The sequence below is a fragment of the Trachemys scripta genome, chromosome 10 (genome assembly GCF_013100865.1).
Source record: "Trachemys scripta elegans isolate TJP31775 chromosome 10, CAS_Tse_1.0, whole genome shotgun sequence".
Lineage (NCBI taxonomy): Eukaryota > Metazoa > Chordata > Testudines > Emydidae > Trachemys > Trachemys scripta.
The window spans coordinates 34,414,704-34,440,193 of NC_048307.1; the positions used below are offsets into that span (position 1 = coordinate 34,414,704).

Consider the following 25,490-nt stretch of genomic DNA (forward strand, 5'->3'; position numbering starts at 1 on the left):
GAACAGCAGCTCGCTGTAGCTCCCATCAGCAACTCTCTAATCAAGGGGCCTACGTGGAAAAGCCGCCACTGGTAGCAACCCCTGGGAGTTTGGCAGGGCAGGACAGAGGTGTGTAGGCTGAGCTATGTGAGGAGGAAGCTGGAAGGAGCTGCATGGCTACAATGCCTCTAGCCAGCCCCTGCTTTAATGGGCATTGACATGGGTCAGTATTTCCCAGCCCCGCCCCACTCACCATCCTGCTTCATTAGGGCTCTGGCCAGCTCTGCTTGCCTCGCTCCGAGGCCTGTAGCCGCACAAGGTTCTGAGTCACAGAATGCAGGGCATTCCCTAAGGGCATAAGCAAAACCCATTAGCTATCAGCCCAGGGCACCACAAGACAAGGGGCAGGGGAAAGGCTCAGCCAGTAGGGTTGCTGCATTCCTGTCTCTCTCTCCCCCACACCCTGCCGCCCTCTGAACCACTGCTTCGCTGGCTTCCTGCCACTGGGTCCAGCTTCCACTAGTCAGGAGAATGGGGCACGAATGCTGGAGGCACACAAAGGCAGCTCCTTGGCCACAGAGCTGGAGCAAGGCCAGTGCAAGAGGCCAGCACACCTCACAATGGGCAGATATGCAGGGGATGGAGTACAGAGAGAACAAGGGCTCCCCAGGCTCTGCTCCAGCCGGTTTCTATTGCAGCAGAGAAAGGCTGCTCCTGTCCTTCATTCTAATGAAGGAGCCACCCTGAGGTGCACAGGAGGGAGGATTTGTACTGTAGAGCAGCTGGAGAAGAGAGTAATTACTCTTGCTGCCTACAGGTGTCAGCGTGGCTCACTAGTACAGCTGGGCCAGATGGCCGTGGGTTCAAGCCCCCACACAAGGATCCAGGGCTGATCTGGCTCTAGTGGGAGAGCCATAGTAAGACGTGTTATGTTTTGCATGGGGCAGGTATCTTTTGCCCACTCTCCAGTTATCACCTGTCTTAGAAACCAAGTGTCCTTTGGTTTATTTCAGAGGGAGTTGGGGATAATCCTAGTGACTTGGCCCCCCGAGACCCTCTCTGCCATACCTATATCTCCCACACGCTCCTCCAGGAAAGCTGACAGCTCAGGCAGGCTCAGGGACTTCAAGGAAACTGACCCTCCTTCTAGACCTGGGAGATTAAAAGCAGAGAGATTCTCACCAACCATTGCAGCTTCCCCATGGCAGGAGCAGAGAAGCGAGGGCTTGGGGCTCAGTCCCCCTCACAGCCTTCATGCCCACAGCAGCTTGAATTGGTTGGTTTTGATTTACTGAGATCTTGTATCAAATGAGTTCCTACAATGCAAATGTGTGACAAGCAGCAAGTTCCCTCCGTCCGCTAATCTCGCAAAAGAGGGCTTGTGCTTGCATGGCACAGTTGGCTATTTATAAAGCAACCTGGCTTAATGTTTGTGACCTCGTCACCCTAGAGATGCTCAATAGGTCAAATACGAGGAGAATCTCAAGGAAACGGAGCTAGACTTGCTGGATGGTAATTGCCAGGATTTTCTGTTTTGAAGACAAGAAATGAAGATGGACCTCTCATTTCTGCAACCTCCCCAGTGTGCTTCATAAACAGCTGTCAGTGGAGCAGTCGGATCAGTAGCAAATTGCCTGTGACACACTCAGACAGGCCGACTGGTTTGCACATGTGGATGTTTTCCCAAGAATTCCCTCCCCTGCTTAGTTCTTGTCAATGGTGACATCTGCAAGGTCCCCAGCACCTCCTACTTGTCCAGGTGTAAAAATCTTCAAAAGCACCTAAGGGAGTTAGGAACTTACATTCCATTTTCAAAGGTACCGAGGAGCCCAAGTCCCACTGAAAGTCAGTGGAATTAGATGCCTTTGAAAACTTTACTCTAAGTCTCTCTCATTAACGACAGTTTTTAAAGGATCTGTTTGGTAGCTCAGCCATTTCAGACGCCTCATTAGTTTCACCCTCTTCATCTATTAAAGCATCTGCTTTTTCTCTGGTGCCTGTCATGCCCCTTCGGCTGCATTCATTCAGTCTGATTGTTTGCTGCCTTACCTTTTCCCTGCAGCCTGGGCCATTCATAGTCACAGCAGCACCTTGCTCTTACCTTCTCCCTCGGGCCATCTGTCCTCACCAGCTCCCAGCCATGCCTTGGTCTCCAGCATCCTGCCAGTCAGGTGCCCTTGCTTCAGCCGGGAACATAGCTCCACCTGACAGGCTCTACCAAATGAGACCAAACACCCATTAGCAAGGCACGTGTACTTCTGGGAAATCACCTGCCAGTGCCCTCCTGTGTCCAGAAATACCTGCCTGGGCAGCCAAGGGATCACATGCTTCTTGGGGCTAGCAGCTCACGGGATTATAAACTGCCCTTCCCAGGAATAGGCAGATGTGCCTGAGACAAGAGCCCAGAGTGCCTTCCACAGCAATCCCTGCCCTGTGCACAGAACAGCTGCAGGGGTCAGTGAAAAAGGAGAAGGCAAAGAAAGGTCCAGGCCTGGGTTTCACACAAATGCCCCTCAGGCTGGATCTGGTCCACCTGACATTCAAGCCTGGTCCACACCCAAAGTTACACACTTGTAATTTAGAAATGCAACCTAAATCAATGCACTTGAAGGTTTAAACTGAAGCAAGAGGGTCCACACACAAAGCTGCACCAGTTTAACATCACACCTTTAGTTAAACCAGTGCAGTTTCAGTGTATGGACTAGCCTGGACTCTGAACAACCTCAACTCTCATTTAAAAAGAGAGAATTTACGTGTCTTGCCTTGAGATTGTGAAGGAAACCTTCCACATGTGAACTGCTGCTTTCCTGAGTCTGCAGTCAGCTTCTGTGGGGGCTCAAAAACTTCACTCCCCCACAACAGAACTTGGTCCAATAAAAGATATGACCTCCTCCACCTTGTCTCTAATATCCTGGGACCAACCTGGCTACAACTACACTGCGGACAATGAAGTTCCTAATAAGTTAGCAATAACTAAACTGTAAGTCACCATACACAGGCCAGATTTTACTCTGGATCTCTGGGCAATCCTGCCATTGCCACCAACACCAGTTCTGCCGTGGATAGAGGGGCACACAGAGTCCTATATTCTGACCCATATGCCACAATGAAAAGTGCAATTGGATCCCTGCACCAAATTAGTCTGAAATCCCTCCTCTAGGCAGACAGCAGCTCCATGCTTCATTAATGGGACAAATCCCAGATCCCTCCACCCACCTTCAAAGAAGCAGAGCCGGCACAGTAATGGCACAGCATGCAAAAAGCTGAAGCATGTCACACAGACACATGGTTTTAATAAAGAGACATGGACTGTCAGGGCAAATATAGCCCCAAACACAGGCTGTCAGAGCCACAAGCCTACAAAACCTTTGGCCAATGGAACTGCCTCTGGGACAGCAACACACATTTTTAGGAAGATTGACCAGAACGGGCAGCATTGTGGGAGCAAGTGAGTATCAGGAGTGAAGTTCACTAGATGCTGATTTGGTTACAGAGGCGAAATCGACTAGTCTCTTTTCACTGTCCACCCTAAATGCAAAGTGTAAAACAAAGTGGCACGAAGTGGGGGAGGGAGTAAAGAATTCTCCCCATATTAATAACCTAACCTGTTATTCAGTAATACAGATAAAAATCATTTTCAAAACATGTGGGGTTAAGTCAACAATGTCCTTTTTAATCCATAAAAATAGTGCCTGCTTTAAGAAAGGGCTGACTTCTCAGCCAGTACGTAGTATACAAGGATCTTAGAAAATGATTTACTGTTACAGATAAAAGTGAAATAGCCACTTAATAGGTAAAACCTCTGTGATGTCGCACTCCATGTGTTTTATGAAAATATGCTAATGAATGTGAATATAATGTAACTGGCATATGCTTCATGCAAAAGGTCTCTTGTAAGGTATCATTACGAAGCTTATAATCTACTGAATGTGTTCATCCTATTTGTATGTATGTATCATTCTTGTATCTGAAGGTAGAAATGTGAAGCATTAGTCTAAAGTCCTATTGTAACTATGCAAAGTGTGGGCCATTAATAATGGCTTGGAATCTTGATGGTTCCCATTAAGCAGGACAATTGGTTGTAAATGGCTCTGTTTACTTGTAAGCCTTCCTGAGTTTGTGTAAGTCAGGCCAGGAAGAATGGAGGCTTGGGGTCCCACAGGACATGTGACCATGTCACCTGGTACTGGAATCCATCTTAAACCTGGTGCTTTTCCATTTAAAAGGAGGGGTGGGGACCCAGAGAGACAAAAGATTCCTGCCTTGTGCCAAAGCCATAAAAGGGGGTGGAACAGGACAAAGGGGGCTGCAGTCATGAGAAATCCTCTAGTTACCACCTGAGCTGTAACTAACGAGCACTGTACCAGGGAAAAGGACTGGGCCCAGACTAGGAAGGAGTCTAGTCAGTGAAAGAAGCTTATTGGAACGTCTCTGAGGGTGAGATTTATCTGTATTCAGTTTCTTAATGTATTAGGCTTAGACATGCGTGTTTTGTTTGATTCTACTTGGTAACTTACTTTGTTCTGTCTGTTATTACTTGGAACCACTTAAATCCTACTTTTTATACTTAATAAAATCCCTTTTGTTTATTAACAAACTCAGATTAAGTGATTAATACCTGTGGGAGCAAACAGCTGTGCATATCTATCAGTGTTCTAGAGGGTGGACAATTTATGAGTTTACCCTGTATAAGCTTTATACAGAGTAAAACTGATTTTATTTGGGGTTTGGATCCCATTAGGAACTGGGTGTCTGGGTGCTGGAGATAGGTAACCTGCTGAGTGGTTTTCAGTTAAAGCCTGCAGCTTTGGGGGCGTGGTTCAGACCTGGGTCCGTGTTACAGCATCTAGTGTGTCTGGCTCAACAAGGCAGGGTTCTGGAGTCCCAAACTGGCTGTGGAAAATGGGCTCAGAGGTAATTTCAGCACATCAGGTGACAGTCCCAAGGGGGGTCTCTGTGACTGAACCCGTCACACACTCCACTACGTTCGTTAGGCAATACATGCTGCTTTGGAGTGTGTGGATGGCCCTCTACTATGACCACTGCCTCTGCACAGCTGAGCTCTGCAGGCACGCCCCTTCCCCCCTCCTCCCCTTATTTACTGTATGTGCTACATACATGTGAGCACTGTGGCCAACTGTTGGAGAAGTCACTGAACTCCAGCTGCCGCAGGCAGAAGTAACACAAGTCCCGTCTGGGAACACTATGCTGTTCTCTCAAACCAGCCTCCTTTCTCATTTTTCCAGGGGGACCCCTCTGGGACTCCCTCTCTTCACTAAGTCCTCAAAGGCCTACAGCAGGGGTTCTCTCCCCTCTGGCTATGGCAGGCTGGACACAGGTCCCTTGGGAACTCAGTGATGCTGCATCTCCTTTCTCCAGGGGCAAGAGCATTGCTTCCACCCCTGGAGTGAAGGACAGAGATTTTCTGGTTTTAATCTATTGGCCAACACAGCAGGACTGATGAGCTGAAAGTATCAGCTTAACCCCCAGAGCAGAAACACCACTGAATATGGGATTTTTCAGAAGAACAGAAAAAACAGAGTTGTCCTGCTGGCTAGAGTATCTAGGACAGGTCAATACAGAGTGAAGTGTATCTCACTGGGCAATGCTGTATGATTTAGAGGCTGTGAATTTCATCCTGACTGCAGCTGGTGATCAATGTGAGGCTTGAGTGCCCTTGCAGTGGAGAAGCACTACACTACAGGTTTTAGTGGCGGGAGGGCTCCTGAGCTTTCTTCCCAACTCTGCCACTGACTCCCTAAGTCACTGGGCAAGTCACTTAGCACCTGGTTCCCCCTGGGGTTGAACATTCAGAACTCTAGCTCTGGAAAGCCAGGCCCCTACCCACAGTGCTTCAGTATCTGCTTATCCTGTTGGAATGTCCTCTTTTGGGGGAGGATTAGAATGGGGTTCAGATGCTGTGGTATGACTGTGTGTGGACAGCTCACTAGAAGGGCGCCGCCTGCAGCCAGACAACAGACACGCTGGGGCAGCCCTATTTTCCACTTCCCCTGGAGCAACTTACTTCGTTTGCTCTAGCAGGACCCCAGCATCCCTGGTGATAGCCTGGGCCTCCCGCAACTGGATCTGGACATCATTCCAAGCCACGTCCCGCTCCATCAAGCAGCTCTCGACCACCGCCCGCAGCTCCTGCTCCTGGGACACCTGGCCCTTCATCACTTCCACTTCCTCACACCTCTGCAGTGGGGGAGAGCGAGAGAGGAAGGACTGAAATGGGGAGTGCTGCACGCTGCAATCTCAGACACTTGACTGCTCACGAAACATCCCTGGAGCCTCCTGTTATCACGATCTGGGCGGTTGCAGAGAGCTCTGTATGCACCCACCAAACCCATCCGAGGCCCAGATGCAGGTGGGAAGGAAGTTAGATAAGGGTCCCACACAGGGTCAGCTCGGATCTCAGGGATTCCCCTTCTTTCTATGCAGGAGGGTGGGTTTGCGAAGCTGACAGACATTTCTGCACGGATTTCCCCATTTCAGTATGAGCAGATCCTAACCAGGATGGCAGATATCCCCAGCCCAGCATCCTGGCCAGCTGGGTTTGAACTAAAGACACAGAAGCCTTGTCAGCATGAGAGAGCGAGGGTTAGAGTGTGGCAGAACCTGCAACATGGGGTTACCTAACTTACCCTACCCCTTTGCATCCCTTCCAAACTACCTCAGCTCTCTCCCTTAAGAACCTTTCCCCACCCCCAGGAGGTGCCATAGTAAATATGTGATTGGGTTAGAGCCAGGCTCGTTACCTTGTGCAGCTGAATGGCCATCTCCTGCATTTCCGCCTCCAGCCGATCTGCATAGGCCAGTTCTAGGGCATCGCTGGGAGGCCTGGCATTGCTGTGCCATCGAGCAATGGCAGAGGTCATCTTTCGCTTAGGCCCGAACAGGCTGGTGATACAGCAGCAAGCAGTTAGCAGCAAAACTGTGCCAGGACCTTGCTTCAGAGACTCCTGCCCCTTCTTCCACTGAGGCCCATGAAAACCCCAGGCATGAGCAGGAAGGATAATTAGGGACAGCAGAAAACCACGATCCATCTCCTCCAAGGCTCTGCTAACAGCTGCAGGAGAGTTGCAGGCAGGGACTGAATTGGGGGTGGGGGGGGCATGGTTGGAAGACCAGCGCTTGCTGTAGACCAGGATTAAGGCACATTGAGAGATCTGTGAGGGATCCCCAGGCTGGAGGGCAAGACTAAAGGTAGTGGCAGAATCGTGCAAACCTGGAGTGGGGGCTGGAAGAGAGGACTGAACTCTCCTGATCCCTTTGTATGCCCCAGCGAGAAAGGTGCTATGCCGCAGAGACTCACGTGATGCCTATTTCCTTGAGATCACTCTCTGTGAGGGTCAGGAAGATCCGGAGGTCGATGTCCTGCTCCTCAAACACCTGGAGGTACTTCAGACACCCGATCTGCTCCAGGAATGTTGCCAGATCCTGCAGCCCATCCAAAGCAAAGATGTTTGTACCCACACGAGGAACTGGACCCTCCTGTCTCCTTGAATGAAAGGCTAACAGCTACTTTGGAGCTATCCTAACTTTTTTTGCACTGTTCACTCTCTAAAGCCACAAGCTGTAATGGGGCCTGGCTTGTACTTAGTAGCAGCCAGACACTGTAAAGCTCTTCCTTCAGATTCCCTGCACTACACTAGGCTGAGGAGAGACATTCACAGCTAATGTCTGTACACAATCCTAAAAATAGGATGGCCAGATGTCCCGATTTTATAGGGACAGTCCCGATTTTTGGGTCTCTCTCTTATATAGGCTCCTATTACCCCCAACCCCCGTCCCGATTTTTCACATTTGCTCTCTGGTCACCCTATCCCCAAACCATCCCTGCAAGCAGGTTAAGTAGGAAAGAACTGTGTCAGGGAGGAAGATTATTCTCCAGGTGAAAGTGTAACTGTTGTAGCCTTATCTGACTATTTTGTAAGAGTGCCTTTGGCTAAAATCCACCTTCAATGGAAGGGATTTGATGGCACCATGGTTGTGGGAGCGAAGAATACAATTCCTTCAGATCTTTTAATAGGGAATGATTTTAAAGCTTTGTGCAGACAGGTTAATATCATGAAACTGTCTATTAGGGGCAATGATTTGCCTATGGAGGGTTTCTTCAAATTTTTGTCTGAGGAAGATGGCCGTTTGTCTGTACAGAAAAGCAGGTTACATGTGAAAGAAGTTTCTGAATATCTGTCTATCTCAGAAGTGAATCTGGAATTACATAAAGCAGAGAGAAAAATCATTCATCAGGAAAATGTTTCTCTAGAGCAGATTAAAAAGTTGATGATCAGGTTGAAGCCCTAATTGAGGAAGAAGGGGGTACATTCTTGGTGAGTGAAGTTTGTAAAAGCGAGCCTAGACAAGGTAACAGTAATTTGCTTAAAGTAGCTCAGTATGAGCCACTGTCTGTAAAAAGCAGAAGTTCGTCTGTTGGGAGTGACATCTTTCTTGTTAAGGAAGCTGTCTCACTCTCCAAGCAATTGTCCCTGAACAGCCATGCATGCTGGGACAAAGGAAAAAAATTCTCCAATTGTTTGTCTGTTTTGAGCAACGGCAGCATGCCTGTTAAGGAACAGTGTGTATCTAGCTCTTCTCTGTCCGTAAAAGAGACAGAAGAAGCCTGTCAGCCTAGGATGGTTGAAAATGTATCAGTCTTCTCAGAGCTGATTCTGGATTTAACTGAAGCCTAGGATGGAAATGTTCCTAAGTTTGTGTCTGCTAGGGATAATGACATTGTAATCAGGAATTACTTCCATTGACTCTTAATGGGCCATTGTTGGTAGTAAAGAGTTTGTCTTCTGAGAAAAGTGTGTTGGTGACTAATAGCCTTGGCTATACTTGGGAATTCACAGCGCTGCCACACGAGTGTAGTTGTGCCGCCAGCGCTGCGAGAGCTTTCTCGCAGTGCTGTATGTACTCCACCTCTCCGAGGGGAGTAGCTTGCAGCGCTGATTACACTGGCGCTTTACAGCGCTGCACTCGCTGCGCTCGGGGGGGGGGGGGGAGGGGCAGGGGCGTTTTCACACCCCTGAGCGCAGCAAGTTGCAGCACTGTACAGCGCCAATGTAGCCAAGGCCTAAGTCTTTCAAGTAAAAATGAATCCACTGAATTTGCTTTAGAAAGACCCATTGTGGACAGCTTTGAGAAGATTTCAGATGGTATAAAAACTGTTAGGGAGTATGAACAGCTCTGACCAGCTTGTTGAGGAGACAGTGTTGTTGGGACGGGAACGTCTCCACAGTGATTCTTTGAGTAAACAGTCTGTATCACAGGTTCAGAGGGAAAACTGGATAGCTGAATCTGCAGAGCAGGAGAACAGTTGTGCAGTTGATCTCTTGAGAATACAGGAGATGGCAGCTAAACTCTCATCTCTAGATATTTTGGATATGTCTTGTAGTGTCTTAGTGAACTTGACATCTGATTCAATGCGGAAGCAAAGGTTGGTAATGGAAGGACAAAAGAACCTTGAGTCTAACAGGCTAGTGAAAATGGATGGTATCTCTTTAAGACAGAGTCCAGCCTTGGAATTGGTAAAGGTTAAGAATCTGAAAACTGGTAAACAGGCTAGTGTCTGTGTTAATGCAAATTACCCGATTGACTGGAGGGGAAAAAAAACCACTTGCCTCACTCATCTCTAAGATACCAAAACTCTAAGGAAGTGGTTAAACTAAAAATCTATGTTAAGGAAAACCCTAAAGTAAAGAAAAAGCTAAAAAGACTCAAAAGGGATATTGAACAAGCTGACCTAAAGAATAATTTATCTAAACAAAAGGCTTGGCATGGCAAGGATAATTGTAAATGCACACTTGTGATAGAACTGATGTTATTGCTAATGATTGTAACTAACTTGTTGCTGATACCAAAAATTGTAAAAATGTACAATGTGCATGTTCTTGAACATGTTAAGAGTGGTACATACTAGAAACCCTTATGATTATGCTGTTTGTTCAATAAGAACACACTTTGTATTAAAAAGCCTAATAATGTTAAGGTTTCACAGCTAATGTCTGTACACAATCCTAAAACTTTCCTCAGCAAAAAGACCATTACAAGCTTGAATTGCTGTGCACAAAGGGAAACTGAGGTACAACTCCTCACAGCTTTCATGGCTGAATGCTAGAGTAAATGCTCTCTGAAGAACATTAATGGCCATGTTAAGTCAACACATAGACCAAACCCTGGAATCACTGAAGTGTTTCACAAAGTATGGACTAAGTTTTTAACTTGGCCCAAAGCATGCATCAATAAATTGGCCTTACAAAGAATTCAATGTAAACACCGCTCATATCAATGTTGGAAGGTCCTTAGGGTGTATCCACGAGCTCTAGTTTCTCCCTTCCACACCACTCTCACGTTGGGGGTGTGACACATGACCAGAAAGAGTTAAGCATCCTGCAGGATAACTGACTCAAATTCAATCCTTAAAAACATACAGGGAGATGATGTTTGTGGCTTTTTTTTTTTTAAAGGTCGAAATCAACAATGTAATCAAACAGTACCTGTCTATGCTGTATTCTGTTAATTCAGAGATCAAGAGAACATCTTAACATTTAAATGAACTGTAAACCTAGGATATAGCTGTATTCATCTCTCTTTGAAACATATAGAAAGTCATCTGCGAATGGTGGAAAAACAGGCAATTGCCTTATGTTAATCTGTATGAATAATTATCTGTGATGCTTAGAAAATGAGTTTATTGTTCGTTGAGGGACTGAGCTGTCACAAGAGGACCTGAAACTGTATAAAAAATGGCTTGGATCCTGATCCTGTCATCTCAGATCTGCTTGAGGCGTCATGCAGCGGAAGCCTAAGCCATAAGGACTGAGATCCCAGTGCTGACTGGATCACCCTGAATACAAATATTGGACTATAACCTATGGACTATTTCTGAAAGAACTCTCTGCATCTACAAAGCTCACCATCTATGCTATGAATCTGAATCTCAAAGTTGACTCGTGTCTGTATGTATACTGATCTTTTAACCAATTCTCTCCTTTTGTTAATAAATGTTAGTTTAATTAGTAAGAATTGGCTGTAAGCATGTATTTGGGAAAGGTCTGGAATATTCATTAACCTGGGAGGTAATGTGTCTGATCCTTTGGGATTGGTAGAACCTTTTATATATGATGAATAAGATTTTCAGGAATCCTCATCATACCGGATTTGGATATCTAGGTGGAGGCCTGAGGCTGGGTTACTTTAAGGGAAATGTGTTGTTGGCTTCTGGGCAACCAGTGAGGTAATACAGAAGCTATGTGTGCTTGGTTGGTAACTTTAAGTATTGGAATATCCACCAGCTTTGGGGACTGTCTGCCCCATGCTTTGCAGTTCATCCTAATTGAGTTGACCTCAGCTGGCTCCCCTGGGATTCTGGTCACAGTGGCGTAGTTGGCACGATACACATTACCACAGGTTAACTGGATTTTTGGATCAGAACCACATGCTTGTCAAAAATTTATTTTGATATTGGAGAGTTTAAGGGTTAAAAATCAGTTACAATGAGTGAGCCAGGATCATTTGAAGAGCCTGACAGAAAAACCCTTGAAGAATTGGGGTTACAGAGGGGGTTGTCTTTTAAGAAAAAGGCCCCAGAACAAGAACTGAAAAATCTGTTAATGGCCAGTGATAGGGAAGCAGACCCAGTGAAAATGCTTGCAGTGAGAAACCAGCAGCAACTAGAACATGAACAAAAGTGGATAGATCTTCGATTGCAGGAAAAGCAAAAGATAACTGATATGGAAAAAGAAGCCCATTTAAGGCTTATGGAATGGCTGGCTGCTGAGGAGAAGGCTCACCAGATGCAACAGGAATCTGCCAGACTTCAGCTCCAAGTCTTGAAACAGCAGAAAAAGATGCCACAGTCTGGAGATCCATCCCCTCATGACAACAAAAACTGGGAAAGGATTTGTCCCATTTACAAAGATACTGAGGACATAGAGGAATTTCTATCTACCTTTGAGTGTCTGTGTGAAATTCATCATATCCCAGAGGTACATTGTATGCCTGTCCTGCTAACCAGATTGATAGGGAAAGCCAGGAAACTGTTAATGAAATGGGTATGGATGAAGTTTTGAATTATGTAAAATATAAAGATACTGTGTTAATGACATATACCATAAATACCCCTGATTGAATCTTAAGGGCGGGGGAGGAGGGGTGCTGCTGGGGGGAGCCTGCGGCACCAGCAGCCAGGGAGGAGCCCCGGGGAGCCAGCAACTGCTCTGGCTGCCCCTGGGACCACTTCTCAGGAGATCCCTGGGGCAGCCACATTGGCTGCTGCTTGGGCAGTCCCCAGGGCCAGCTGCCAGGGGCCTCTAGAGCTGCAGCCGGTGTGGCTGGCCCCAGGGCTGAGGCTGCTCCAGCAGCGGCTGCTGCAACTGGCTGCAGGGCCGCCTGAGCGGATGGCTGCAGAGCCGCTCCAGCAGTGGCTAGTGTGGCTGTCCCCAGGGCTAGCTGCTTGAATGGCCCTAGGGTCAGCCACACTGGCCACTGCAGAAGTCATGGAAGTCGCATCTGCTTTGGTAATTACACTGGGCTGGGCGGACAGCTTAAGGAGCCAAGGTTAGAAGCACTGGGGTGCAGTGATCAGGAATGCTCCATCAGAGCAATAGCGATGCCTGAACAGGAGTTTCACTGCAAAAGCAGCCTCTCCATTTTAAGAGTATTAGAATGACCTGCAGAGGTTCAGCATCAAAGTCCACTCGGGGATGGGGGTTGGGGTGGGAGAGGCAGCATTTCTTCCTTATCTGAGAAAGCCAAATGACCAGGCTGGAGTCCTGGGGCAGCATTCTCTTCGAGGGATCTCCAATAGCTTTGCACTGACACACGTTTTCACCCCATCACGGACATGAGTTTTCTGTTCTCCTTTGCAGCTCTTACCTGGGGTCCTGTGTAGGTGGTGGCCTCTGGGTTAGGGAGCGTACAGTGCTGACTAGACACCCCAGCTTTGCCTGGGCTCTGAGACCACTGGCTGTCACAGTTGCTGAACCGGGTCTTGATCTTCACATAGCTTTTAGCCTGTTTCCGACTAGAGAGCTTTTCTGCATGGTCAGAGTCCTGGAGAGACAGAAGGGTCCTGTTTAATGGCACAGGGTCAACTTGCCGAGTCACCAGAATCACCACAGGGAACCGCATGGGTGTGGAACATGTGGAAGCTCTCAGCTACTTCAGTCCCAGGCTCTGAGTCTGGGCAAGCTCATTGTAGGCACTGGGGTGGGAACAGAATACTCTATCTTAGCCACATTCCCCAATAGGAAACTGTTTCCTAAATGGAGCAGAGGCCCGGAAGTGTGGGTGGTAAAGACTAAGCAATCACTTGTTAAAGAGGACTTCCAGGGTGAATTCCTGAGCAAAGAGCAACTTGCAGGGACTCCAATCTCAGAGAGACAAGCAAAGGAGAGGATTCCCCAATCCACCATGCCGAGGGTTTTAGGTAGGATGGAAATGTGTCAGGCAGGATTATAATTCTTATCTGGACTGTAAGCTCCTTGGGGCAGAGCCTGTCTTTGTTCTGTGTTTGTATAGCACCAAGCACAATGGGGTCCAGGGTCATAAACAGGCTCCTAGGTGCTACCACCACACAAACAGTAATAAAACCTGCTCTAATAATTACACTGGGCTGGGAGGAAAGTTTAAGGAGCCAAGGTTAGAAGCACTGGGTCTGGAGTGATCAGGAATGTTCCATCAGAGCAATAGCGATGCCTGAGCAGGAGTTTCATTGTAAAAGCAGCCTCTCCATTTTAAGAGTATTAGAACGAGCTGCAGAGGTTTGGCATCAAAGCCTACTGGGGGAGAATGGGGGAGGGGGAGGGAGCAGCATTGCTTCCTTATCTGAGAAAGCCAAATGACCAGGCTGGAGTCCAGGGCAGTGTTCTCTTCGATGGATCTCCAGAATGCTGCACTACAATAGAGAGGCCTTGCTTTGGAGCTAATCCTTGGAGTGCCAGCACCACAAAGCAGCCATCATGTACTGCATTCTTTCAAGCCCAGAGAAACATTGACCCCGCTGACTAGCAGAAGGATAGCGTGTAGTTATTCCTGTGAGCAACAGTTCAGGGAACCGGGGAGCCTTCCTAGTGCCCAACAATGTCATACCCATCCAGCACACCTACACCAAATCCAGAACCTGGTCTAAGAATGCAAGTGGTTACTCGAACACTGAGTAACTTACATAGATTCCAAGTCCAGACTTCCTCCCCATATTCCAACCTGTAGAAGCCAGGATCACCTTAGAAGCAGTGGTGCCATCCTACTTCAACAAATCCAAGTGACCTGATCCAGTCATCTGGCCAAATTCATTCAACAGTTATCAAATGCTAGGGTATGGGAGACTTCCCTTCTAGATTGTGGGTTAGGGACAGGGCCACACACGAGCAGAGCAAGGGATTGGGGAAAGAATGGACTTTAAAACCATGGTGAACATTAGGGCTCACCATGGAAGGGCACAGACATCACCAGCTAGAGCCCAGCATAGTGCAGGGAGGGGAGTCTGCTTCAGAAAACAAGCTAGCCTGCTGGCACCTGTCAGGATGCTGTCGACCACAAAGTGGCTATTTATACTGCCCTGGGGCTAAATGATCATGGAAAGGGTTTCATCTCAGGACAAGAATTTGCTGTTTGTATTCACTGCCCCGCTGTTTGTAAGAGGCTCCAAGAAAGCTCCTGAATCAAATGGTCACATGGTCTGAGCCTTCTCTGGTCGGGAGGGCAGTGAATGCCTGGGACAGGGAAAGTGCTATGATTGGAGAGTTACTGATCTACCCATCGGGAAACCACTCTGCAGGGAGGGTGCTCAGATACTCGGATCAATGTCAAATGAGACAACTTCTCAACCTCTCCAGACTACTGTACCCCTTTCAGGAGTCTGATTTGTCTTGCATACCCCAAGTTTCACCTCACTTAAAAACTACTTGCTTACAAAATCAGATAAAAATACCCAAGTGTCACAGCACGTTATTACTGAAAAACGTCTTACTTTCTCATTTTTACCACATAATTATAAAATAAATTGATTGGAATATAATTATACTTATATTTCAGTGTATAGTATATAGAGCAGTACAAACAAGTCATTGTTTGTATGAAATTTTAGTTTGTACTGACTTCGCTAGTGCTTTTTATGTAGCCTGTTGTAAAACTAGGCAAATATCTAGATGAGTTGATGTACCCCGTGGAAGACCTCTGCATACCCCAGGGGTACACCTACCCCTGGTTGAGAACCACTGCCTTAAGACATTTAAACGGAGTTTACAGCTTTCCTTCTACCCTGGAGGTTCTCCCCTCCTGTCCCTGGATCCTACAGTCTTGTGGCAGATGTAAAGTTATGGCCAGTGGCTGGCATATTTGTGAGTTCCTGTGTTCCACCAACAGCAGTGACCAAGAAGAAACAAAAGCCCCACCTCATTGCTTTCCAGGGAGCCCTCACTGCTGACCCCCAGGGCTTTGGGCAGACACTCGCTACTGCTGCTGCTGCTCCTGATGGTGTCCAAGTTGTTGATGAAGAAAGCATTCTCTTCTGGAGGGGAGCAGAAAGGAAAACAATGAGTTCCTGCTTCTTCTCCTTGATCTTCTCACCTCACGTAGACATCCAGCCTGAGTCTGTGTGCAGCAGCTGCTCAGATTAGAAGGTTACTCTGAGGAGTGAGTGGAGAGTATCATGTCTGGAACAGGGGCACCCGTCCTTCCCCATACCACTGCCAGTGGGTGTCAGGTAGCTTCAGTGCAATACATTGGTGAACAGATTTATAGCCATTTAGTATCACTGACTGCAGTAATGGGTAACAGGTGTATGTTTTAGGGCATGGGGTTACCAGCTAATCTGTGTTCTTGTCCCTAAGCACCCAGGAGAGGTCTCCCAATGTCCTTGACATAAGGCCAGTGCAGATGGATGGCACTCATTTTTCCTTCTACCCCTCTCTCCCCCTTCCATCATGGCACTTCACTCTCCTCTGGGATGGCAGGACAGAATCTATGCCAATCCAACACAGGACGCCTGTGCACTGATGGAGTGCCCCCTTTCTTGCTTGAATCTCAGGAAAAATGCCTTCCTAGGAGCTCTTCAGACCTAAGGGGTGGGGAGATGAGAAAGGAAACGTGCAAGCTCTGAAGCAGTTCTCAATCCCAGATCACTCACACTGGAAGCTAGACCCTCCTCTGAGACATGCCCTACCCCTGCTGCTGCTACTTTCCACATCTTGCTCGTTGATTGGAGAGGTGACATCCCGGAACCGGAGATCCTCCCCTTCAAAGCTGCCATTGTCACTGAACGTAACGTAGCCCTGTGGAGGGACCTGCTCTGTGTGCAAAGAGATGAGAATGGAAGTTACCAGACAGACTGCAGTATGGGGAGCAGCAGCTGCCGGCAAGCATCCAGGGAGCTGAAGACAATCAGGGGAAGAAATCACATTGTAAAATAACCAGCTTCCATTCCCCTTTGAATGACAAACAAAATTACCAGGAATGTGGAAGCCTAATAGTTTCTTTTGCATGCCAGATCAACGCTGGTCACAGACCACGCTCTAGCCAGATGCCTATATCTAAGAGAATCGCACATAACCAGCCTTGCAGCAGACGCACCTCCAGCTTACTGAGCTTGGAGTATTTCCTCCCTTCCCCGAGTTTCTGGGTCAGCACACAGGCAGCACCCTGTGAAGTTCTGCAGCTGATGGTTTGAGCATTTCAATACAGTCACCTCCCAGTAGTAGCATCAGGCTACACCAATAGGAAGTACCAGGCAGTTGCAGGTTTCCTAACTAGCCCGAACAACATTAAAATAAGGTCAGTTCAAGCTCAAGGGAATCTGAGGGTTGGTATTTTTCCTTCAATACAAATCAATATTCTTGGCCATCCAAGATAACCAGGTAGCTGGCTAGATTCACTGGTCATCACCACTCTGCGCCATGCATCCAACACAGGGGCAAAGCTCATGCCCGCCCTATATTTAGGCAAGCCCATCACATTCATCAAGGGGTTAATGTTTAAACCCAGCTGATGTTTCTCCCTGCCCATCACATGGCCGACCTCACCAATTTCCACTGCAACAGGAAGTGTTTCCCAGTGCTCAGGCAGATACAGGTCACCTGGCCCTGAAGCTGGGAGATTAGTTTAATCATTCCTGCTGTTTGGCCTGTCTTGAATCCCCCAACACTCCTGCTGGTTTGTGAATGTCTCTGTGACTCCCGAGTCTATCTTGGGAAGGGAAGAGGGGCCAATCTCAAGAGCCAGACAGCAAACAGAGATTGAGATGATGCTGAAGGACATTCTCAGCTGGTAAGTAAAAAATTCATGCCTATCATGGATCAGCTGGGAGATGGTTTTTAGAGCTGGCTTTCAGCCCCTGGAATGATGGGTGTTTGCTCAGTGCTGGCAGCTGTAGGAGCCATGCAGGAAGGCCCAATCTAAAGAAGCAGGGAAGTGCTGGCGCCGGAGTAACAGCAAAGCAGTACTGTGGCACCCCTGGGATCAGGAAGTAGCCTCATGGTTAGATTCCCGGACCCACACTCACCACAGCGAGACTGCTTCTTCCCTGCAATTCCAACAGCTGTTATCTTAGCCAAAGCCTGGGGCCCCTCATGGATACTGGGGCCCTTGGTCTTACGGACTGGTCTCTGTCTCTGGGGAGTGGAGCACGATTCATCCGAGGAGCTCAGATCTTCACAGTATTTTCCTGTTGTCCCAAGCACAGAGTTAGCTGCACAGTACCTCCAGCTACACCTCTACCCCAATATAACACTGTCCTCGGGAGCCAAAAAAAAAAAAATCTTACTGCGTTATAGGTGAAACCGCTTTATATCGAACTTGCTTTGATCCACCAGAGTGCGCAGCCCCGCCCCCCCGGAGCACTGCTTTACCGCGTTATATCCGAATTCATGCTATATCGGGGTAGAGGTGTACTTACATCCTTGATTTGCTACTGGCCCTTTAAAAGCAGTGGGGAAAACAGTGAAACAAATCAAAGGGTGAGCAAACAATGGTTGACTGGAGCAGAAGCTTTGCCAGGCACACCTCGCACCAGCAAGGGCTACCATCCAGGACTCCACTGCTGTTTAAAGGAGAGGGATTTCCAGCAGACACCTGAAGTATCACTCCCACTCAATCACTGCACTATAAAACAGCAACAGCCTCTTCCCCAAGCACCTTCCCTTAACGTGCACATACAGGGAGGTGTCTCAGTTACCTGGGCCCCTGCAGAAGACTTTGGGCATGGGGGCTGCACGTAGATCCATCAGCCCCACGATCTTCATGTGTCCATACTTCATGGCCAGAGTCCGTGCCGTGGCTCCTGTGTTCTCTCTCACATCCACCTTCACGCCCTGTGGGAAGGCAATGCATACTTCTGGCGTGCGTGTTCTGAATGGACACCACACACACAGTTCAAGAGAACCAAAGAACTTTCATATTCCATCAAGATCCCCTTCTTCTTGTCAGCCTTTTTAATGGAAGTGTAAGGCTCCTTGAGATCCGTGGATAAATTCCACGAGTCTCTTCTCAATGCTACTGCGCCTAATGATTTGCTGTCTGCTCTCTCATCACAATAGCCCAATATCTCACTTTTCTGCATCACCACCAGAATCTTGCTTGATCTGCTGCCGATTATTTCTTCATTGCTTCATCTTTCTGAACAAAGTCACTATGCAAATTACATTTAAATTTTATAAAGGGGCTCACTGTGGTTAGAAGCCAAGAGGACTGAATATTCAGACATTAGCATGGAGGTGGAAGATGCCTGCTAGACAGAATACACATGCCTACAAGCACTAGATAGGATCTCCTGAGGTGGATCAGGTATAACTGACATCACACTTTGTCTGAGTCAAAAAGGCTAATAACAAGGGCTGTTTCAATAGTCGGACTTGCCCTGAGTATCTAGACCATTTCAGGGACAAGTCTACACTATGGTGCTACATCAGCACAGCTGCGCCACTGTAGCATATCTGGTGAAGACATGCTATGCTGATAGGAGAGCGCTCTCCTATCAGCATAATTACTCCACCTCTGCGAGAGCGTCTCCCACTGACAGGGCCAGTGTGGACAGAACTTAGGTCACTGTAACTTGCACCGCTCAGGGGAGTGTCTTTCACACCTCTGAGCGACAGAAGTTACATCAACTGAAGCGGTAGCATAGACCAGCCCTCAAACTATTGGGGCATTAATATCATTACCAACACTTATATCAACATTCCAGAAGCCTGTCAGGACGGTAGCCCCACAGGCTTAGTCCTGCCTGGCTCAGAGTTTCAAATCCAAAACAATCGGGACAATCCTGCTCAGGTTAGAGAGTCATTGAACAAATTGCTCCTCCTCTCCTAGGATGGACAGAAAGAGGAGAGTAGGCACAATTCATTCCACGATTGTTTCATCTGAGCGAGGATTCAGACAGACGTTTGCATGGGAACATGGCAGCACAGGCTGTGTTCTTTAGTCTGTGAGCTGGAGAGCAGCACAGCACAGCATGTCCAGCAATTAAAACAAACAGTGCCCTTGGCGCATGGTGCAACAGAGCATGGCTTCACTTCTAAGGCAAGCGACACTGTAGAGGGAAGGGGGAATTTCCTCACCATGGTGTCTAACAAGAGGAGCTAATTTTATTTAACAGTTATTTTACACACACTCTGGTTCTGCGACTGCTCCTACTAGAACCATTCTCACTGTGTATTTTGAGAGCTCTTCTTCACTGCTGATTTTTGGTCTCAAGACAGTGAGATTGGGGGTCTCTCGTCTCCTCTGTTAATAAGCATTGAAGCCTAATTAGCTATATTGTTGAGAAAGTCCCAACTTCTGCCCCACCCATCCTTGGAATGATAGCTTTCTAGTTCCTGAGAAAAACACCTGAGATAGGAGATCATCATTACATGCTCTCAAAGTGTCTTGGGCTAATTCTATGGAGGGGGCATGAGGAAGGACAGAGATTTTGAACTTGACCTGATAGTCTGTGGGGAACCAGCGTATGAGCAGACCGCTAGGATGCTGCTGCATTTTGGAAAAACTGAAGCTTCTATCAAATTTGAAGTGCTTATTCCTAGGCATAGCAAGGTGCAGCAACCTAGCCTGGAACTTATGTAGTGTAAGTCATCACGGCCCGGTCACAATCCCCTGGGCTGGGGCTCCAACTCCTAGCCAATCTCAGGTAAAAAAGATTTTTTGCTAAAAGCTACAGCTAGCTAACACTCCCGCAGCAGCAGGGTGTCCAGAAGGAACCAACGCTGCTGACCACAAGATCCCTGGCTACATTTGTTGGATGTGTCCAATGCAACACCTATTGCAAGGAGAAAAAAAACAAGAGAGACCACCTCTGGAAAGCAGAGATGGAAATTTTGCCCTGGAAATGGGCTAGTGTTTTAATAGATTAGACCACGAGGGAAAGGGTGAGGCACATAGTGAGTCAGAAATAGGCTGTGGGAATTTGGAAGTTATTTTGGGTTTCTTTAGCAACAAAATATGTATTAGAAAGGAGAGAAAAAGGAGCATTTCATCCCCTTTGGAAAAATCCAATTACACTTAAGGAAAGACCAGAGATTCTATGCTGTAAACATACAGGGGCTGTTAGGGGAGATACATGTTGTGGAGAGAGGTTAGTTTGGATTTGGGATCTCTCTGCTTTATTAAATAACAGATGTATAGGCATTCAATCCCCCAAAACAACTCAATGAGGCTGTGACCTACCACCAGAGGGGACTTGTAATGGAGAGCAACAGCCTGATCTCTCAAATCCTGTGTTCTCCTGACAGTAAGTTTGGACCCTAAAGATTCTAGGGTTTATTTAGAATTGGGCAGACACTTACATGATTGAGAAGATACTGGACAATTATCTCATGGCCAGAGGCAGCTGCTTCCATCAGAGGTGTATATCCATACACAGGCTCCCTGGGTAAGAGAGAAAAAGCTCATGTAGGTTGGACTCAGGACAGGTGAAATTAAAGATATAATATGGTTTGCTGGTCACATACAGAAAAAGAACCAAAGAGCAAATCTCGCCCACTGAATACTGAAGCAGAACCCACACCCCAGCTTGCCAAGCCTTCGCAAAAGATCTCAATTTCCAGAGCTTGTCAAACTGGCCCCTTTAACCAGCACAAAAAGTTAAATTGAATTCATTACCAAATGAATTCATGAAGCCATGTATTACTCAAGAAAGCACATCCACTAAAATGTCATTTTAATCCAGGGGTTCTCAAACTGGGGGTCGGGACCCCTCAGGGAGTCACGAGGTTATTACATAGAAGGTCCCAAGCTGTCAGCCTCCACCCCAAACCCCACTTTGCCTCCAGCATTTATAATGGTGTTAAATATATAAAACAGTGTTTATTGTTTATAAGGGGGGGGGGGGTCTCACTCAGAGGATTGCTATGTGAAAGGGGTACAGTACAAAAGTTTGAGAACCACTATTTTAATCCCTCTATCCCAGACAGGACGGGGCCAACATTATAGCATGTCCCACCAGGGCACCTCCAGCTGAAACCCACCACTCTTTCACCAATGTAGTTAGCAGGAAAGGTAATTCCAGGAGGGGGTCAAATCCTGCCAGACACATCCCCGTTTCTGTCTTGCACACCACATTCTCTGCTTTGGCTGTATTTAATATGCATTTTCTACATACATGAATTCTGAACTGTGTTTGTTTGCTGGGAATAAGCTTCAAGCTACGCTTGATCCTTGGTATGCAAAAGAAGTTTTTCAGAACTCTGAGGAAGATGAGCTGAGGTTCAACTGAACACTAATGTCCTACCCTATATGCTGTCCAAAGCCAATAGACAGCTAGTACTATGTTATATAAGGGCCTGGAAGGATCTTTTTCCTGTGACATGGCTCTTTGTGTATCACGCAATTTAGTCACTGATGATGTTGCAAATAGGCCAAAAATTCAAGAACGTACATATTTATTGCAATAAATATTTTATGCATTTACATAACAAGCATTTCTTCCCATGGAAAAATTAAGGAAACAGGGTTATGATCAGAAAGATTTTACTGCTCTGGGTCCTGCAAGGCCACCGTAACTAGGGAAGGAGAGTCAGCTATTCTGCTTCAAGTAGTAAGATTGTCAATGGAGTTTCAGGGCTAGATCCTTGGCAGGTATAAACTGGTTTAGCTCCACTGATTTCAGAGCTACACTGACTTCCACCAATAAGTATCTGGGGTTTTCAGTTTTGGAAGTCAATATCATTAGACATTAACAAAATAGAAACAGCACGACCAACACATACCATAGCAGGTTGTTTGATGTGCATGCTACCAATGGCAGGTTCTTAGAAGCATAGGCATGGGAAGCCAGCCAATGTGTTAAGCAACCATGCATGAGCACTGACTGAGTTATAATGGGTCGGCAGCAGAGTGCAACTGAGGTCAGGAGCAGGCTGTAATGCCCTTTCACTTTCACAGAGATCAGCCAAAACAGAACCTCATTTCACGTGATGTTGGTTTAAATGTGGCACCGTGGACAGAATCCAATCCTCAGTTTACATGGCACTATGATCACTACATTAACTCCAAGGCCCACAGGGATAGTGGATTACATCTTATATCCTTAAACTGCAAGGGAAAAGGAGGGGACAGAATGTATTTTCTTCCTTTATGCTCTGAGCACTTCTTATGCTAATGTGCTTCTTTTGCATTGGAAATCATGTGGAAATCCTTGAGACAGAAAAGAAATACCAGATCTTTTTCTCTTACTTGCAGTTGGCGTTCGCCCCATTGTCCAGTAAGAATTTGACCATCTGCTGGTGTCCAGCACTGGTGCAGTGGAAGAGGGCAGTCCAGCCATGAATGTCCTTCATCTCCAGCTCTGCGCCTTGCTTCAAGAGAACAGAGAATGTTCTTTACTGCAGCATCTCTCCTGCGTCTGTTAGCCATTGCCCTCTGAGCTGTGGTTCTGGGAAAGTTTGAATCCCTGTCAGGAAGCTGAATTTACAGCAGCACACCGAGCTTACGGTTCTCTGTCAGAACTGCTGGAGGATTCCACTCCTCAGGCATTTCAATTTTGCAATAGCAGCTTTTCCTAGCCATTCCTGAACACCCACCTGGAGGAGGAAGTAGGCAACACTCTCATTGCCACAACTGGAGGCCAGCATGAGTGGGGTCTGCCCTTCCGGCGTCGGGACGTTCACATTCACTCCCGCCTCCAGCAGCAGATGCACGATGGTATCATGCCCGATGTAGGAGGCGTACATCAGTGGGGTCCAGCCACCACAGTTTCTCTTATTTAAATCCAGTTCCCCACTTTAAAAAAAAAATAAAGTAAGTAAAAAGAAATCAGCTGAACCAATACTAAAGCTGGTCACAGCTGCAGCACAGACGCTTGTAGTCAACATCATCTTTTTTTACCTTTGTAGTTAAAATAAAAACAAGTCAGGCACTGGAGCCTTGCTACACTGTGGCTCCCCATTAGCTCTAACTCCAGTTCAGCTGAATCAGTGGGAATTTGGGGGGGGGGGTGAATTTCCCCATCCCAAACATGGCCCACAAATCACTTCACACTGAGCAAATGATCTGATACCACTGAAGTTCACTGGCAAAGGGTCATTATCCTAGTGCAGCCTGACCCTGTACTGCTGTCATTTAAAAATATAATCAGCATAAGTAACAACAAAGCTGTGTTAGTCACACTCTGCTCATTCCTTACCGCTGAATGCACTCCTGCACCACCTCATACTGGCCAATGGAGGACGCTGTGTGTAGGTCTAGTGGAACATCCAGCTCTTCTCGACAGATCATCTGGCCTACCCCATGCCACATGGACAGGCTGCGGTTCAGGAGCTCCGATTCGCTGGCTTCATCACTCAGCTCTGACATCATGACCTGTAGAGCCAAAGCATAACAGAACTTTCAGTTCCGACTTCAGGATCTTATAGTACTGTGGTGTGACCACTTGGCTCTGGAGCTGAGACATCCTCAGCTTTGAAAGTGTGATCTTCTTAGAGATATGTCATGCTGAATTCCTACCCATAAACTGAACCCCTCCTCTCCCCTTCCTTGGTCAACAAAGCTCTCCTGTGAAACAAGTGGTTGCTGCAGATCCTCCATGACAGCCCTTTACTGTTGTTCTAGACCAGTGGTTCCCAAACTTTAACAACCTATGAACCCCTTTCACTAAAATGTCAAATCTCGTGAACCCCGCTCCTAAAAATGAATATTTCCAGGGATTTTCTCCTTTACACGAGTATAAATTATAAAAGCAGTGATCTTGGAAATATAAAATTTGTTTTGATGCCATGCTTATTACACAATATTATTATTAATCATTACAGTATTTTTATTACATTATGAAAATGGCAACACTCTTCCAAGAGCTCACTTTCGTAGCTTGTATCACTTTGAATAAGCCTGTTATAAGACAAGACTGCTATGTTTCATCAAGGAGTAATCAGATGTGAAACCAGCATGAAGGTATTTAAGAAGCCAACTTAAAGAGTTTCTCCTACACAAGCATTCAGGTCTTGAGCAGTCCAGGCAAACAATGCACGTTACAACAAAGCTTAAACTTGTTCTTCATCATAATTTTAAAAACTATACTAGCTGCCTATTTAATTTTAAAAACAGCAAAAAATATCCACCTCCCTTTCCATTTCTTATAAGAAGTCTTGAAGTTTAAATCTCCTCAGTGTGATAGATATGCTTGCTTTGGTCTGCTTAGCTCTTGGAAGTCCAGGGGCTCCGGGCTGCTGGCCCCATGGTGCCTGGGGTCCGGGTCCCTAGGGACAGCTCTGTCCGCCATTAGGGATTTTTTTCCCTGAGAATCCCCTGTAACATTTCGCAAACCCCAGTTTGGGAACCACTGTTCTAGACCATTTGGTCCTGTCTACTCTACAAACAACAAAACAAACAATGCTAGAAATCATCTTTTAAACTGATTTTAAGATTGTTAGCAGCCATGGTTTTGTTCCTTCCTGCAAGGATCAGTTCTGGGTCCAGTTCTGTTCAATATCTTCATCAATGATTTAGATCAGGGGTAGGCAACCTGCGGCACGCGAGCTGATTTTCAGTGGCACTCACACTGCCCGGGTCCTGGCCACCTGTCCGGGGGGCTCTGTATTTTAATTTAATTTTAAATGAAGCTTCTTAAACATTTTAAAAACCTTATTTACCTTACATACAACAATAGTTTAGTTATATACTATAGACTTATAGAAAGAGACCTTCTAAAAACGTTAAAATTAGAAACCTTAAATTAGAGAGAATAAATGAAGACTCGGCACACCACTTCTGAAAGTTTGCTGACCCCTGATTTAGATAATGGCATAGAAGGTACACTTATAAAGTTTGCGGATGATACCAAGTTGGGAGGAGTTGCAAATGCTTTGGAGGATAGGATTAAAATTCAAAATGATCTGGACAAACTGGAGAAATGGTCTGAAGAAAATAGGATGAAATTCAACAAGGACAAATACAAAGTACTCCACTTAGGAAGGAACAATCAGTTGCACTCATACAAAATGGGAAATGACTGCCTAGGAAGGAGTACTGCAGAAAGAGATCTGGGGGTCATAGTGGATCACAAGCTAAATATGAGT

At 46.7% G+C, this 25,490-nt stretch overlaps 1 protein-coding gene across 3 annotated transcripts in view; it reads right to left on the minus strand.

The window, feature by feature from the left end:
* The window catches only part of ANKS3 (ankyrin repeat and sterile alpha motif domain containing 3), a 34,293-nt gene that overhangs the window by 2,191 nt on the left and 6,612 nt on the right, over positions 1-25,490 (minus strand). Inside the window, exons 2-16 of one of the 3 annotated variants that reach the window (XM_034784440.1) lie at positions 23,603-23,778; positions 23,001-23,199; positions 22,654-22,775; positions 20,766-20,847; positions 18,161-18,296; positions 17,489-17,650; positions 16,154-16,279; positions 15,384-15,499; positions 12,865-13,041; positions 7,298-7,422; positions 6,741-6,882; positions 6,005-6,177; positions 2,081-2,193; positions 1,048-1,131; positions 233-327 (exon numbers count right to left, since the gene is read on the minus strand). In XM_034784440.1, coding sequence (XP_034640331.1) covers positions 245-327; positions 1,048-1,131; positions 2,081-2,193; positions 6,005-6,177; positions 6,741-6,882; positions 7,298-7,422; positions 12,865-13,041; positions 15,384-15,499; positions 16,154-16,279; positions 17,489-17,650; positions 18,161-18,296; positions 20,766-20,847; positions 22,654-22,775; positions 23,001-23,199; positions 23,603-23,775 — 2,013 coding nt within the window. In that variant the 5' untranslated portion in view covers positions 23,776-23,778 and the 3' untranslated portion in view covers positions 233-244. Of the gene's footprint in view, positions 1-232; positions 328-1,047; positions 1,132-2,080; positions 2,194-6,004; positions 6,178-6,740; positions 6,883-7,297; positions 7,423-12,864; positions 13,042-15,383; positions 15,500-16,153; positions 16,280-17,488; positions 17,651-18,160; positions 18,297-20,765; positions 20,848-22,653; positions 22,853-23,000; positions 23,200-23,602; positions 23,779-25,490 lie in introns of those variants that run through there. The other 2 variants (XM_034784442.1, XM_034784441.1) reach the window with 2 other exon arrangements.